At 48.4% G+C, this 16057-nt stretch overlaps 2 protein-coding genes across 9 annotated transcripts in view; both read right to left on the reverse strand.

Annotated features, from left to right (window-relative positions):
* Nucleotides 1-233: 233 nt before the first annotated feature.
* Nucleotides 234-4434, reverse strand: VAMP3 (vesicle associated membrane protein 3). Its single transcript, XM_063353574.1, has 5 exons — nucleotides 4327-4434; nucleotides 2892-2973; nucleotides 2008-2166; nucleotides 1240-1291; nucleotides 234-435 (listed from the first exon to the last, which is right to left on the reverse strand). Coding segments are annotated over exons 1-5 (315 nt in total). The 5' UTR covers nucleotides 4329-4434; the 3' UTR covers nucleotides 234-415.
* Nucleotides 4435-7806: 3372 nt separating this feature from the next.
* The window catches only part of CAMTA1 (calmodulin binding transcription activator 1), a 295455-nt gene continuing 287204 nt past the window's right edge, over nucleotides 7807-16057 (reverse strand). For all 8 annotated transcript variants that reach the window (XM_063353609.1, XM_063353605.1, XM_063353607.1 and 5 more), the window contains one exon: nucleotides 7807-11300. In XM_063353609.1, coding sequence (XP_063209679.1) covers nucleotides 11237-11300 — 64 coding nt within the window. In that variant the 3' untranslated portion in view covers nucleotides 7807-11236. The remainder of the gene's footprint in view (nucleotides 11301-16057) is intronic.

Here is a 16057-nt window from a genome sequence, read left to right on the forward strand (position 1 = left end):
AGGGCGCGGGTAGGGCGGGGCGCGCGGCCCCCGCCCCGCCCCTCACGCGCCGCCGCACGCGGCCCCCGTGCGCGCGCGCCTGCCCCGCCGCCACGTGCGGCCCCGCCCCCGCGCGCAGGGGGATGCACCGGGGAGGGACGGGGGGGGGGGGAAGGACGGCGACCCAACCCCACAAGCGAGGGCGGAGCCCGGCAGCAGCTCCGCCCCGGGAACAAGGCGCCGTGCACCGGGAGGGCTGTGCTCGTTAGTCATTTATGGCAGGAGTGTCTTAAGGCAACCGGGTGAAGTTAGCTACATTTCAGTAATCAAAATAGTTTTGCTTCAAACAGCAGTAAACAGGCTGAAAACGCAGCAGGTTTGCGGCGGAGAGGCTGGAGATTGGCACCTTCGGTTGGTCTGAGTTTCTTCCTGTAACTCATGAAGGCACACTCAGAACTACAAAGAGAAGAAAACAGTTGGACAAAGGACAGTCGCCTTCAGCCCCTCCCCGTAACAATCCTGCGCTTGAAGAATTTAAGGCGCTAGAGGCGGCTATCGAGGGGTTTAAGAGCTTCCCGTGTTGGTTTCCTAGTTTTAGCTTTCCTTAGCGCTTGCACACTGGTATTTCTCACCCAGGACGACACATCTGTTGCCAACGGTTACCACAGTGTCTGTTGCTGTATTACAGCACAAACCTAATCTTTGTCCTCCCATGAAATACTTGGGGAATTACATGAGAATTCAAGCCCAAGACTGAACTCTGTGTTCCCCAGCTCGTTATCCTGACCCAAGATTACTATCATTTCACCCAACAGCAAAGTTTCTACTTTAAAAAAAAAAAAGCCTACTACATTTAAAAAAAAACATCTACTACGGCAGCAGACTTGGGACTGCCGCGCTGAAACCGATTCGTCTGGCAAGAAGCTGACGGATGAAAAACCAATCTGGACAAGGGAGGCAAATGGAATTTCTACTCACACTTCTGCAACACACAGCTGCAAAACCCAAGGCTGTTCCTGGTTCCCAAGTCCCCGCTATTTCCACTCTCACCCTTGTCCGAGATTCAGCTATTGCCACTCCCGCAGCGGTCGCAATTTACCACTCACTGCAGGCCACCGTTGTTAAAGCAGTCACTGCTACTTCAAATTCACATCGAATACACTCCCATTTGAGTGTCCTGGCTTTATTTGCTGCACCAGTCAGTGAATTAACACCATCTATTCCAACTCTACCAGAAACCCCCATTTTAGTGAAACTTACCAATAATGATGATGATGATAATGATAACAACAGCTATCAATATTGCCCACATCTGTGAAAATAAAGCCACACAACACTTACTACAAACCACGCATCAACATTAACTGGCCTTTAGGGTACAGGAAAGCAGCCCCCGCAAGGTACTTTCGCACCGTGTGCTAGATCTGACGTGGCAAATAAAACTTCTGCAGTAATCAAGCTCGACCCACCACTGCCGCTCAGAGATGGCAGGCTGTGCGCACAGGCAGAGTGGAGCAACAGGTTCTTTTCTCCTCTGCCTCCATGCAAAGCCTGGCTCTGGTAAGAGTACAAGCAGCAGTAAAAGAACTATTAAACATCACTTCCACTCTTCCCCCATACCACATCTTTCACCGTTTTTTTGGTCACCAAAGATGACTCCAACCTTTGCCAACACCCACAAGTACAGGAGTCTGAGTGAGCTCCTTCTGCCTTCTAATATTTCCTGCACATTAACTCAACCTATGCTTTTTTTGGCCTTTTAATTCCTGTTCCGCAAAGCCTTAGATTACTGAGGTGTTTCCCTCTGGCCATTAGCATCTTAGACGAGGTGTTCTCGCACCAAGCAGCATGGCTGATAATCCAGCTTTTGGTTACCTCACCTAACCACTATGCCATGTTTAAAAAAAAAAAGACGCTATAACTTAAATAACATTGGCTAAAGTCAAGTTTACTTTTATCTTTTGAGAAGCTGATTGTAATAGTGTTAACAGCAATACTGCACGGTGTAAGTGGACAAGCCACAGTTACCTTACAGTTCTTCCACCAATACTTCCTTTTCAGCTTGGCTGCACTGGTCTCAAACTGGGAAGCTCCTGCTTGCAGTGCATCAGCACGGTCATCCAACTCCGACAGCTTCTGGTCTCGCTCCAAAACCTTGTCCACATTCACTCTCATGATGTCAACCACCTACATCAGTTTAATGCTTACGGTAAGTTACCAGTTGTATCACCCGCTGTGGAACTTAATTGTAGGCAACAGATAGCAACACACAGTACTCTCGGTGTTCTCCCAGAAATAGGGGCTATTACCCCTCAGTATACCCAGTCATAAGCTTAAACAAAATCGTGAAATTCACCCGTGGCTGCATGCCCCCAATACCTACTTTAAAATGTCAGCAGTGCCAGTTGTGCTGGCATTCCCTTAAACCTGGGAAACAATTCCCAGCTCGCTTCAGAAGGAGTTGAGGCATATAAATGTGATAGTCAACCGCATGTCAAAAAAAAAATAAAAGTACTGTCAGTAGCCAGCCTGGCTTTTGGACTCCCCAGAAATCCGGACACGTCATATTTGGCGGTTGGCCTTCGTTGCTACTGATGAGAGAGAAGCTTGTTCTCTGTAAGAACAAAGGTTCTTATCTTTACTTATGCCAAATCCTCAAGCACAGAGTTTGCAGCTAATGTTCAGCCACTGGTAGCTTCTCTCTACTTCCCCACTCCAGCTGAATGGATTTTATTATTTTTCTTTAACCTTTGGAAGAGTTAAGATGACACAAGTATAATAAAGCAAGCTGAACGATACTAGGCTTCCCCTTCATCTAATGAAGGGGAAACTGCTTTGGCCAAAATACCCCTTCTAGCTATACAACTTCCCTGAAGCAAAATGGTTACGCTGCTACCAGACGAGACTTTTACCTCATCTACTTGATGTTGAGTCTGCTGAAGACGACGATTACTGCCAGCAGCCGCATTTGAGCTTCCAGGAACAGTGGCTGACCTGCAGTAAAGAAAGTCATCACTATTCTGTTTAGCTTTGAACAGGCTGTGTTTTCAGTTTGAAGTGGATATGCTTAGAGCACACAAGTTATCTGACATTCCTGAAAACCGGGAGCTTGCGTCCTTGTAAAAAATACCGGAGAAGTGATGTTTTAACAGCTGACAATAGGGGTAAGTCATGCAGTGTCCCAACACCTTGCCAACAAATTGCCTGACACACTAAAAGATAGCGGTGACTTGCTAATACTATCGTTTACAATAAGGCACATGACAACTCCTACAATGGTTCACAGGGCTCAAATATTCGAGCGTTTGGGCTCGGGGTGTTCTTGTTTTCCAGTACGAACACAAATACCAAGCTTCAAACTACAGTAGTTTACAAAAACTTACTTAATGGTTATTGTAACTACGCGCTCTTGCAGTGCGCACCTCTGTCTCCGTTCTTTTGAAACGGGTGACACGGGGCAAGAGAAAGCACAGGAAAGGAAAAAGCATTCAGCACATACAGCCATTTACCTCTGGTCAGCTTTGAATTCATAACCTCAGGCCGTGGAGTTCTTCCACCAGCTGCTACACCCTGCGTCTTCCTAACAGATGCAAGAGCCTCTGTACACACCCCTCGTACCTTTTCACCTCTTTGCCAAGCTTTTGCTGCGTATCTCTAGAACCACCCGTACAATCTGCTTTTCCATGCTTTCATTTCTTTGGCATCAGAAGCGTGTGCTGTTTAGTGCATCCTCAACTCAGAGGAGCTGAAACTGACTATCGGCTGTATTCGCACATCGACTTCTAATTTACATTTAGCGACAACAAGTGTGTACACACACACACACCCCCCGAGCGAACCGGGCAGCCTGTGGCACGGCTCAAGAGCAGTCACGTACAACACAACCAACCGCTCCCGTTTTGGCACTTCAGCCGCCCCTCAGTACCGCTCCCCCGCTGGGCCCAGACCCGAGTTTCGGAAGTGAAACCTCTTCCTGAGGGACGCGGGTCCAAGCACAGCGACAGACCGGTCACCGGAACGCGCTCGCTCGGTGCTCCGGCTGCACGGCCACCGCTACGGAGAGACGCCCGGGGCTGCCCAGGCCCCCGCAGCGCCCCAGGGCGCCAGGGCCAAGCGACGGCCCGTCCCGGCGCCACCACCCACGGCGCCACGCACAGCCGCTCCCGGCAGCCCCCGCCCGCGGGCGGCGCCGGCACCGGGACACCAGCCGGCCCCGCCGGGCCGGGCCGCCCGCGCTGCGCAGCAGGCCTGGCCCCGCTCCCGCCGCCACCGCCCGCCTGGGCGCGGCCGGCCCCGCCGCCACTCGCCACCAGCGGGTGTCCCCAGGCGCCCCGGTCCCGCACTCACATCCTGCCGACGGGGTCGGGCTGCGCGGCCGCGGCGTCCAAGCGGTTCCCGAGGGGAAGTGCGCGCGGCCCCGCCGGCGCCGGGATGTGACGGGAACCGGGGCGGGGCCTGGGCGCCCCGGGGCGGGGCCGAAAGGGAACCACGCCCCCTCGTGGACCGTGCCGCGAGGCCACGCCCCCTCCCCCGAGCAGCGCGGGCGCAGCAAGCGCGCGCTGCAGCCGTTCGGCGCGCGGCAGCGGGGTGGGGGGCACAGCCCCCCCTTCGCCGCACCCTGAGGGAGCCGGGCCCGGGCGGTGTCAGCGAGGGGCGGGGCCGGGGCGCTGGCGAGGGCGGCGGGCGGGGGCGAGCCTGGAGCCGGCTGTGGCGGGAGATGTTGGGCCGGGCCTGAGGCGGGGGCGGGCCGGGGGAGGCTTGAGGAGAGGAACCACCGCCGCACCCCTCCCCGCTCCCGGCCCCCCTCCGCTGCGTGAGGCGTGCCGGGGCGGTGCCTGGGGCGGGGGGTGCCGGGGCCTGGCCAGGCCAGCTGTGCACAGCGTCCCTTATACCGGCCTGGGTGTGGGACAGGCCTGTACAGCTGATAGCGGTGCTTATGTGTAGTGCACGGGTGCACCCACCCCCCCGCACGCACTGCCGCCCCGCTCCCCCCTCCCTGTGCGTCCCCCCGCCCCTGTTTCTAGGCGGGGCGCGCCCGGCTCCTCTGTGCCTCCTCTGTGCGTGGATGTGGCCTGGTGTCCAATTCGGGGCTGCTGCCCCTGTGGGCGAGGCCCCAGCTCTCTGTGGTAGCAGCTTCAGAAGTGGTGAAATTATGTCCCCTTGCTAACAAACACTTGGCCTGAACTACTGGGTCCATGTGGTGATTTTGAGATATTGTGCTTATACAGCGGGGAAGGGGGTGGGTGTGTGCGTGTGTTCTTGTGTTTTAAATTCTACCAGCATGTGCCTTGCATCACCTGAGGGTGGGTGGAAGGTGCTGACGGGTGAAGGCCTGCCCTGGTAGGTTTGTACCTGTGGCTCCTGCTGGTTGTGAAGGGCTCTTGATGTGGCCAAAGCCCAGAACTGGGCTCGTTTCTCAGAGCCCTCGTGGGGTTACGCTTGTACTGGGCCCAGCTGGGATGGAGGTGGTGTTCTTCATCGCAGCCTGTGTGCTGCTGTCCTTTTGATTTGTGAGCAAAACAGCATTGATAACGCGCAGATGTTTTGTCTGTTGCTGAACAGTGCTTACACAGCATCAAGGCCTTCTCCGTTTCTCATGCTGCCCCTGCAGGCTGGGGGCAGGTGAGAGGCTGGAAGGGGCCACAGCTGTGCCAAACAGACCAGAGGGCTGTTCATAGCATCACAGAATCACAGAGTGGTTTGGGTTGGAAGGGACCTTAAAGCTCATCTTGCTCCACTCCCTGCCCTGGGCAGGGACACCTCCCACTACACCGGGCTGCTCAGAGCCCCGTCCAGCCTGGCCTTGAACCCCTCCTTGAACCCCCCCTTGAACCCCCCTTGAACCTGCCTCCATGGGGCAGCCACAGCTGCTCTGGGCAACCTGGGCCAGGGGCTCACCCCCCTCACAGCAAAGAATTTCTGCCTCAGATCTCATCGCAGTCTCCCCTCTTTCAGTGTAAAACCGTTCCCCCTCGTCCTATTGCTCCACTCCCAGATAAAGCGACCCTCCCCAGCTTTTCTGGAGGCCCTTTCTGCGACAGATAACACCACCCCAGCAGTAAAGCTGGGTGGGGGGATGGTCTTTCCAAGGTATCAGGTGGCTGGTGGGAGGCAGTGAGTGACTGACTGCCTTTGCATCACTTATTTTTGGTTCTTTTCCTTTTTTGCCTTCACTTACAAAACTGCCTTTACTGCACCCCAGTCATTTTTTTTCTCACATTTGCTCTTCCAATTCTCCTCTCCCATGCTGCTGGGGAGAAGCAGGGAGACAGAGAAATGAGCGAGGAGTTGGTAGGTGCTTACTTTCCTGCCAGGGTCAACCCACCACGATGCTAAAGAAGCAGCCAGGAATTAACAGGCACATAAAAGAGAAAATTGGGGAGTTAAATGCTGATTTATTCTTAAAGAGAAACATAATTAAACTTGTTTCTCTGTAGTCCAGAAGAAACACTCTTAATGGAATCTCATCTTCTGTTGTGGTCCTGGGTTTTGGAAGAACTTACTCATAATAGTACTAACATAAGTCTCTCACAGACTGGATGATTGATTTATTAAAGCTGTTTTTCCCTGCTAGGCTAGCCTTGTAGTCAGGTACAAAATTTGCATCATTGAGGGTTGGTTCATGTAAGTTGTGCATTTGTTCAGTGCAATAGTTAGCTATTAAGTCTCAGTTATTACTGTAACTGTGTTATTAAGTGTGACCTCTTAGGTTCCTGCATCTGCCGGCCTCTTGGCTACCACCAAGATTCGCCTCTGCTTTGTGCACAATGTAGGATTTAGCATTCTACTACTAGGCGCGCATGGTTTCTCATGAAAAGCCCAGACTCCCTGCCCTGAAAGTGATCGTCTACTGAAGAGGAGTGAAAATAATTTGATCTCAGAAATGTTAGTCACCCATAATGCGTATGTATCTGCCATGTATATACGATTATATAGAACTGCTCTAAGTTCTGTTAGAAAATCTAATCAGAACCGAGACCATCTAAGGGCTGGTGAAATATTTATAAATATGTAGTTTATGTCACCTTACACAATCTCACAGAATGTTTCCAAATTTGAAAAACTACAGCATATTGCCTTGAAAACCAGGCTGCTAGCTGCAGCTGGGCAGAACTTGTATTTTAAGGACAAAATGGATTTTTAACGCTTCCCTGTAGTCGCAGTCATCTTGGCAAAGCCTGTAACGTGAAGCTTCGACATTACGGGTAGATGGGTACCCAGCGCCCGTGGTTTTAAAACAGTTCTCCCGTCTGCTGTAAGAGTGCGCAACACTCAAGACGAAAAAGTTTTTGCACGGGGTGAGGGCCTCGGGGGAGAAAGAGGGAGCGTGACTGGTGGTTACAGGCTTCGTCCAGCAGCCGCCTGCGGAGCCGTGTCCTGGGGCTTGAGACAGCTGCCGAAGCGGAGCAGGACGGGGCTGGCAGGGCTGCGCGGGGCAGCTGCAGACCAGCAATGGTCGGCGGCACTCCGGCAGGAGACCCGGAGAGTTGGCTGCCCGAGAAATAGAGTCCTCGCAAAGCTGCTGCTCGCCACAGCAGACGCAGGTGACACGCTGGAATGGAGCAGCAGAAGGGGCTGCGGAGCCAGGGAGTGTGTCGTTGCCTTCAGTGAATCCCAGCAAGCTCCAGGGGCTGCACGCCCGCTCGCGGTAGGCTGTGGGCTGTTGGGATTATAACCCGTAAGAAACTAGATGCTACTTACAAGCAGGTCATGTAGTAGAAGAAATGCATTCTTTTATGGCTACTTACAGCGCCTAAAGGACTACATCACTCTTTTAAACTAGGAGGGAAGAGATGCGTTTAAAAAAAGGCACACGCTTTGTATGGGGAAATTTTCTTTGTTTTTAATTTACAGCAGAAAGAATATAAAGCATTCAGAAAACATTTTCCATATTTTAAGGGCAATTCAAAACATTTTGCATGGTTCCAGCAGCTGAGTTCTTCAACAGATCCATTGATTCAGTGATGCTTTACATGCACGGTTACAAAAATAAAACTTACAAAAGAGAAGACATCTATACTAGTTTTACATGCAAGTCTTGGGGACCCCCCATTGGGCACCAGCTATTGTGTGGAACTGCCATAAGCGTGCAACCAGAGAGGGGGTTCATGTTATATTCTGTATTTCTTTCACACAGTATTACTGCTGTCGAATGTGTTTCACAAAGGAGCGATGCCATTATCAGAAGACAGAAGATCTGGCTCCTGGCACTTGGGAATTTGAGTTTTCCCGGAAAGCTGCACTTACTTATCTTCCGTGAAAATGTAAGTTCCACAACCAAGAAAAGGGTGAGCAGAATCACTTCGCTGCGGGGGGAGTCTGTCCAACTCCCCAGCGATACACCGAAGGATCGTGGCCCGACACAACAAAGCACTCGGAAGCTGTACTTGGCTTTAACCGTGCAGGCAGTCCTGCTGCGCCCGCGGAATTGCCTGCACGTTTAACAGCAAGTACACGCCTAAACGTTTGGCTGAAGCAGGATCTAGATTAGTAGATACACCACCAGGCCCATGGATCTGGAAGAGTAATTTGAAATAGCTCTGTATATCACTGAATCATTTTCTGTAAAGACAGGGAGTTAAAACATTTCCACTGAGGTCACTACTCTTGTTAGGAAAAGGTCGATTCTATATTGTCAGGTACTGGTTAATGGGAGCAACATTTCGGTTTCAAAATGTCAGAGTTCTTCCAGTATTAATACAGAGCATTTCCAATTCATCCCAAAGGAGATTCTTCGGCATCTCCTGTCCCGTTTTTGCGCGAGAGAAAAATTTAACGGTTAAGGTTCCAATTCCATACAGTAAATCGAGGCTATGGGGCTGCCCACAGGCACAGCGTGAGCGCCAGGCCATTCGTTTTTTCTCTGTTTTTGTTTTTAAATTGAATCAGGTCATAAAGCAGCAGTTCAGAAATGTACAAGAGAATTCTGATAATGAGCTATAGCACATCTACTGTAATTCAATGCTGGCAGTGAAAAGAAGTAATTAAAAACAGGTACAATTATAGAAAAGGCACCAAGAGCACTGACCCCAGTTTTTTTGCCACAATCTTTGTTTTTACTCTTCTTTTAAAGACACCAGTTTAAAAGCTTCTTATGTGTGAATATTTTTAGGCTTCACAACAAGCCTTGCGTTTAAACATTGCGGTTGGTGGCCGGGATCAAGCAAGAACAACTATTCCAAAACTAACAATCTCAAATTTACACCAGTCCATTCAGAAATTTCAAACTGCCACGAGCAAAACAAACACACGGGAGCAGCTTCTGATCTCGGACATCTACATAACCCACAATAACGACACGGACTTCGGGAGTTTCTTCCCTTACATTCCTCGGTAATAAAGATCAGAACCTGGTTCCCATGGCGAAGAATTTGTGACAGTCTTAAATTAGTAGTTCAATTTAAAAAAATCTAATTTCTTTGGCTCCTCACTATGTGGAAATAGCAATATACCATGACACCCCTACAAGATCAGTTTGCATCTTTTTTTAAAGTTTTACTTAATTTTTTTAAATTTTTTGTGCAATTTTTATTACATTTTCTGACTTCCAGCAGGAGATATGAAAATGTGAGACATATTTTTCTACTTTCGTACTATTTCTTTTTTTTTTTTTTTTTTTCATTTTATGTTCATTCTAAGTGTTCTTTATTGGAGTGAGTGTATGGTGTTAAGCTAGATACGGTTTTTGTACTCTTATGATTATCTGCTTTGCAAAAGTAACTTAATTTTCTTAAGCAATATTAGCATTCACATTACTTGGCACCATTGGCAAAAGAAAAAAAAAAAGAAGACAGGGGAAAAAAAAAGAAGGAAGGAATCAATAAATTAAAACCAACCAAACCAAACTCCTGGTAGCCAAAATCAAATGTAAACATATCCTTTTTTTTCTTTCTTTTTTTTTTTTTTAAAGTAATGTTGCTCTGCCTTTTTTTCCTAAGTCTAAATACAGTAGCTCTTTTTTGCCATTTAGTCATGCTTTAGCAAAAATGTTCTTCTAAAGAACATTTAAAATAAAGTTTCTTATAGTGAAATAAAGTTTTTGTTTCATTTTACAGACCATAGCCACTAATGCTTTGCTTTGTTCATTTCTTTTTCTTGAGTTCATGCACATATCTCTTTGTTTTAATATATACAATATGTACAAACAATACATCCACACTCTTCTCGTTCATTCAGACAAAACTATACAAATAATAATTTTATCTTGCCAAGTTATTGACCCTTTGTGAATAAAATATTTAGTAATTAATCAATATATTCCCTTTCAAATATTTTTTCTCATTTTCCATTTCTACCTTCTATATATACAGAAACTGCCCAGATTTTGATGAAGTAGCCAAAATAAGAAATTTACTGGCCAGAATGCAGCACCACTCTGATCTTTAGGTGGTATAAAATGTCCAGGCAACAAATGTATGTGACTCCGCAGAACGACAAGAGGTTTGACAAGTACTTAAGACAAAAAGCTACATGTTTTACAAATTATTTTAAGAACTTATTAAAATAATAGTACATGAAAGTAAGGCTAGAAAATAAAGTGCTGAATATGAGAGAAAGTACATGACAATTGATATGTTTGCAGGTTCTAGTAAAAATACCAAAAAAACTTTTTAAAACTTGCTTAAGCTGCTCTCTCTGTTCCTCATGCATTACCCGCTCATCTCATACACCAACCCCTCTGTAAGTTCCCACGGGATGTATTAAAAACCTGCAGATTTAAAAAGTTGCATTAAGTGTGCTGTAGAGATTTAAATAAAACACAAAGGACAGAAGTGCGAAGGAAATGAGGATGCATGGACCCAATAAAGATGTACTGATCTAAGCCCCTCCACCGAGACTCTCAAAGCTTCAGTGTCTTGGAGATGACTGACAGGTGCAGGAACAGCATTCTTGTGTTGCTTGTGCATTCCCACCTTTTCTTAGCAATATTTTTGGTATAATATTTGTACAGTTCCACATGTTGTTTAATACAGCCCTATATGAAAAGGATAATTAATCGCTTCTTCCTTCTCGGAGAATGAAGCAACTCGCAATTTCCTCCTGGTGTCTTTTGTTTTCCCCATGATCCAACAGAAGATTGAGTTCCAAGATGTCTTGCTGAACAAATTAAAAGTTGTCCATGAAAGTGCAAATGCAATGACCAAAACATTACTGTTAAAATCCTGCAGCTGGTATTTCCAGGACTGCAGTGGGTATTTTTGTTGTTGTTGCATGTCTCTGCTAAAAACAGAAAATGAAAACAGTCTGAAAAGCAATGTCACATTGCTACGGGATGCTGCTGCGTATCTTCAAGTTCCTTGGCCTTTTTCAATTCTTTCACTCTGAAAAAACAAAGAGGAGCTATATAACACTTCTATTGCAAACCTAGTTCAAGACAGAAAGATCAAAATGATTCCTGGCGCTAACCTCCCGTGCAAAAGAGCCAGCTCCCACAGCAACGGCGGGAGGGTAATGTGCTCCTGACACCACGAACAGCTGGAAGCGCAAGAATGGGCCACTAGAAATCCAGGACAAAATACGTTTGGAAAGATACGCTTATTTCCAGCTACTGGGGTTTTTTTTCCTGATATTTGTAACTAAAGCTGGACTTTGTTCTGGTATTGGCCTATTTAATCGCTTGGGGCTTTTTTTGGACTGCTGTGCATTAACTGATTTTGCTGCTGCCCCAGCTGTTGGGGCAAAGGCGCTTTTCAGTGTTGGCCTTTTCTCCTTACACCGCTGCAGGGGGACGCCTTGACGCCGTGGCCAGCACAGTGGGGATAACCAGTCAGTCACGCTTACAAGGGATGTTGATCTCACGTGAGAAAGTGTTTACGTGCGAGCAGGAGAACTGGTATGGGTGTGAAGGAAGATAATTTACTTCACACCTATCCCAGCTGCTGGCGGCTGTGTTTCCTAGCACGTTGTTGGCAGCAGATTCATGTTTGCTCCCAGTCAGCAGCGGACGCTGCGTGCCATGGGAGACGAACCTACAACGTGGAAGAGTCGCTCTCCCTAGACGTGGCCTGATGGGTCAGTTCTCAACTCTTTAAAACGCATGCAATACATTACCTCCTCTAGCACTTGTCAGCATAAGAACTAAATCATCACTGAAAGCTGAAATAATTAAAAATTAAATTAAAATAATGAAGAGAAGGGAATCACTTCAATCCCACCAAGTAAAGCAGAATGCTGCATCGGCGCTGGAGTAGCAGCAACCCTCTGCCCAGGCTGACCAGCTGGCTGCGTCCCAGCGGAGGCTCCCTGCAAAGGAGCCAAAACAAGTCACGGGGGCTGCCCAAGCTGCCCCCAAACCTCGAGGCGGGCGCCCGGCGGAGCCCGGCTCTGGCTCTGTCTCCTTCTGCAGGGAGCCCCTTTCCGCAGGGCCGTCCCTTTGCCGCCTGCCTCCACGCGCTTCCCCAAAGGAGTACAACGCAGCCTAAACTAAGGTGGTTTAGCAAAGCAGGTACTGGCCCGACACGTAGCAAAACCTTGAAAGGACAAATAACGAAGGTATGGTACACAGAATTGTGGCAGAATGGGAAGCCTGTAGCAGAATCCAACTAGGAGTGAATGAATTTAACAAAGCCTAAGTAAACATAGATAGTAAAAGATGTCAGGAGAGCTAAGCAGCACCAGCAATGCCAGTTTGAAGCTTCTGCATGTAGACTTCCACTCACACGTTCTCTTCTGGCTGTGGCACCAGCCTGCTAGCATAAGGATACGATGAAGGCTATAAACAGACCTCTATAAATACACCTCTATTTCACTATTTATTAATTTTTCTGCATGTACTATTACTCAGAATCACAGTCAAAAGGGAGCTGGCTGCTTTTAACTCTTTGTTTTAGCTGAGTCGAAGCTCTAGCACTCAAAGGCGTTCTCTTTATTTGTGAAACTGGGGGAAACGGGAGTCAATGAATAAATCACACTAACCAACATACGGGTCAGACCTTTGCTAATTACCTTAATTCCAACAAACTGTTTGAGAATATCATGTATGGAAAGACAGAGGGCTCTGCTAGTCCAAATGCACGTGCCGCTTTCAGAGCCCGAGGAGCCACATCCGAGGGGCCACGGCAACTGCTCCCAAATCCCATCTGCAGAGGGGGCCCCAGTGCCGCCCTCCCGGATGCCGAGAAATGCTCTGATCCCTGGGCTGGGAAAGGGCAAGGCAGCAAAAGCAGCACCACTGGTTCCGAATTCCTACTCGGGTAGCGCCGTGCCGAGCCTAAATGCCTGCCACAACTTTACAGAGAACTTTTCTACGGGGGGATTCTGGCTCTACGCAAGTCGGTGTCTGAAAGACGCTGCTGGCAGCAGGGGACCGGAGGCTCCTGCAACGGGGGGACCTGCTGGGTCAGTCCAGACCATCGTTTCGTTATAGGAAACACAGGAGGACCGGTACAGTGAGCTGAAAACGCTCACAAGTGACAAACTGACCGTCTTCGCTATATTTAGTTTTCTTTCTTTTCTTGCAGCAGAAAAGCAGCCTCTCCCTTGAAATTACTAATGTTTCTATTACTGCACCGCTCAGAAGCGGAAGGTGAGCCAAGGTACCTGCTGCGCTAGAAAAACGCGGTGTGCCTCTGCGCACTAGGAAATTTTTAAGGCTTAGATTAACTCTGTTCAAGATACCATCAATTAATACGTGATTTGCAGTGCAACTTCCAAGTGTTTTCTGTTGCACTTCAGTACTGTAACGTAAAAGTAACCTGTTATGATAGATCTCTTGCTGAGAACATGCACATTAGATAAGCTGGTGGCTCTTTCACTGAGACATGCTATACCTTAGTTTAGCACTTCGACATGCAAGGGCTACGCTAACAAAGCACTTTTGCTGGAAGAATGCAAGACATGCTTTGCTGCAAACTCCAACCTACAACATGCAATATCTGTACTGGTGCAGACCTGTTGAGTCCGTTCAACTGGAACACACATGCCGATGAAAGCTAATTACTGCAGCACTCAACATTTGCACGAGTACAGATCCTATTCAGAAATATGCAGCACTTTCCTTGGTCACGTGTGCTTTACATTAGTTTACAGATTTTCAGGCTTATAAAAACGTTGCAAGTGCAATGATAACTACTGCTTAGAAACACAAGCACATACTAGTACGGAATCTCCCTACGGTAAAGTTACACAAAGTTACAGACTGTGCGGTTTGTCAGGGGCACGTTACTGAGGGATGCTGTTTAGTACCTAACGGCTTAAGTCAAACCCTGCATTCCACAGCACTGATAAACTTAAGCTTCAAGATGATGATCATTCGAATTTATTAAGCTACCACTTTCTTTTATTAAGCTAATCTCTGCGTTCAGCATACGTAATCGTGCATGTGTTACACTAAAAATGGGAGTGCAGGAAGGTACAAGTCCTTCACGTGTGCAGTGCTCTGCCCGGCAGTGCGTGGCTGGCGATCTCTCCCCACGCAGAACAGCCGGCACCGAGGGGCCAGCGAAGGGCCCCCGCTGCGCTGCGGTACCTGCGGCGCCGCACAGCCAGAGCCCAACGGAGTACCTCAAACTGCGACCGGTAACCGAGCGAGTGCCGGGCCAGAATCACGCTCGGGAAGCACCGACGCGTTGCTGTGAACACGCTGCTGCTTCCCCAGACCAGGGCAAAGCATGAAGTGCCAGAACCAGCGCACGCATCGACCTAGATACCAGACCAAGGTAACCCGTTTATTCTGTCATTTAAAATAACCGTTCTTAAACAAGCCTCTGAATTGCTTTACCAAGAGAACCTAAAACTAGTTGTTTTCAACCAATAATTCTTTTTTGGATAGTCTGCACTGCGGCCTTTCCTGTGTCTTAAAAGTGCTTTTAGTCCTCATTTAACACTTCTTTTCGAGTAAGTTCCTTACTCAGTGGTACTTGGATTTGATTTTGTGACAACAATATGAAGCGTTAACACGACTGTGGGGCTGGTATTTCCTCTTCATTAATGCTCGGTGTAATAAACCCTCTAAATTCTCAAATGCAGTAAAAATACAGTTTGACCAGGGAAGACTTTTGCACAAATTAGGACCCTTGAAAATAGAAATCCACTAAGTAAGTGCTGCCAGGAGAGCTTTTAAGTGAACAATATGGCATTGCTTTCATGCTAGAAGGCAATCTTCTTTGGTTCATGTTTTTCACTCTTCAGTTCAGCAGGGACGAGGGCCCAGGCGAAGCATTTGCAGTTACAAGTATTTAATAAACTGCTCCAAGGGAAAGAACACGACTGGCACTTGTAGAACGGTACACAGAAAGGATGTTCTTAGAGGGGATGTTTCAGTCCAGTCTGGCAGACTTACAGTGAGACTTTTTTTAAAAAACAAACAAACAAAAAACCAAGAAACAAAGCAAAAAAACCCCAAATCCAAAACAAAACAGAAAAAATGAGCGCGCTGAGAGCAAGTAATACCAGCAGTCCGTGCGCTGGTGGACGGTGCGCAAACCTCTCCAGGGCTGCGGGCACCGCTCTGGAGGTGGGAACAGCCCAAGCGACGCAGGGCGCGAGGCAGCGCGCACCAGGGAGGGGAAGAGGCTCCGGCTGCTGCAGGGCTCCGAAGGAGAAGCACCATCCTGCTTCAGCAGCGGCTGAAACCACGCGCAGAACTGCAAGGACTGTAAATTTGGTTTTGCACTGATGAAGCCTTCACAAACCCCTCCTCAGATAACATTTCCTCTAGACAGTCAGCGCCTCTACGGCACAAAGTCATTCCCTCAGCAACTGCTGAAGAGCAGATGGACGGAAAAAGCACGTGCAATAGAGATGACCACTGATAAGGTGTCTGAATCACAGCTGCAGTGCTGATGCACAGACAGGGAAAAGAAGATGATTTCAACTATGAGCTTTGAACCCTGATGCTCGGGAGCTACGTCCCAGTTCCCAGATGGCTCCAGCCAGACAAAGCTTCTGCCCTTTGAACCATGTTCCTTGCTCGGACACCACACAGGAGGTTGCATCGTTACGTGCTGAAGCGATGTAGAAAGCAACAGCCCCCGAAGCGAGCAGCAGCTCCTCTCCCTCGCGCCCTCCCCGGTCTCGATGGGGGTGTCAGCAAATGAATCAGGCCTACCCAGAGAAAGTTACAGCAAACGATGGCTTC

The sequence above is a fragment of the Chroicocephalus ridibundus genome, chromosome 16 (genome assembly GCF_963924245.1).
Source record: "Chroicocephalus ridibundus chromosome 16, bChrRid1.1, whole genome shotgun sequence".
Taxonomy (NCBI): Eukaryota; Metazoa; Chordata; class Aves; order Charadriiformes; family Laridae; genus Chroicocephalus; species Chroicocephalus ridibundus.

What these genes read in the sequence shown, in the direction of transcription:
- VAMP3 (XM_063353574.1), bottom strand. An exon ending in CTCAACATCAAGTAGATGAG is followed by an intron (nt 2,167 to 2,891) that starts GTAAAAGTCTCG and finishes AAACTGATGTAG; the next exon opens with GTGGTTGACATCATGAGAGT. An exon ending in ATTGGTGGAAGAACTGTAAG is followed by an intron (nt 1,292 to 2,007) that starts GTAACTGTGGCT and finishes TTATTTTCACAG; the next exon opens with ATGTGGGCAATATTGATAGC.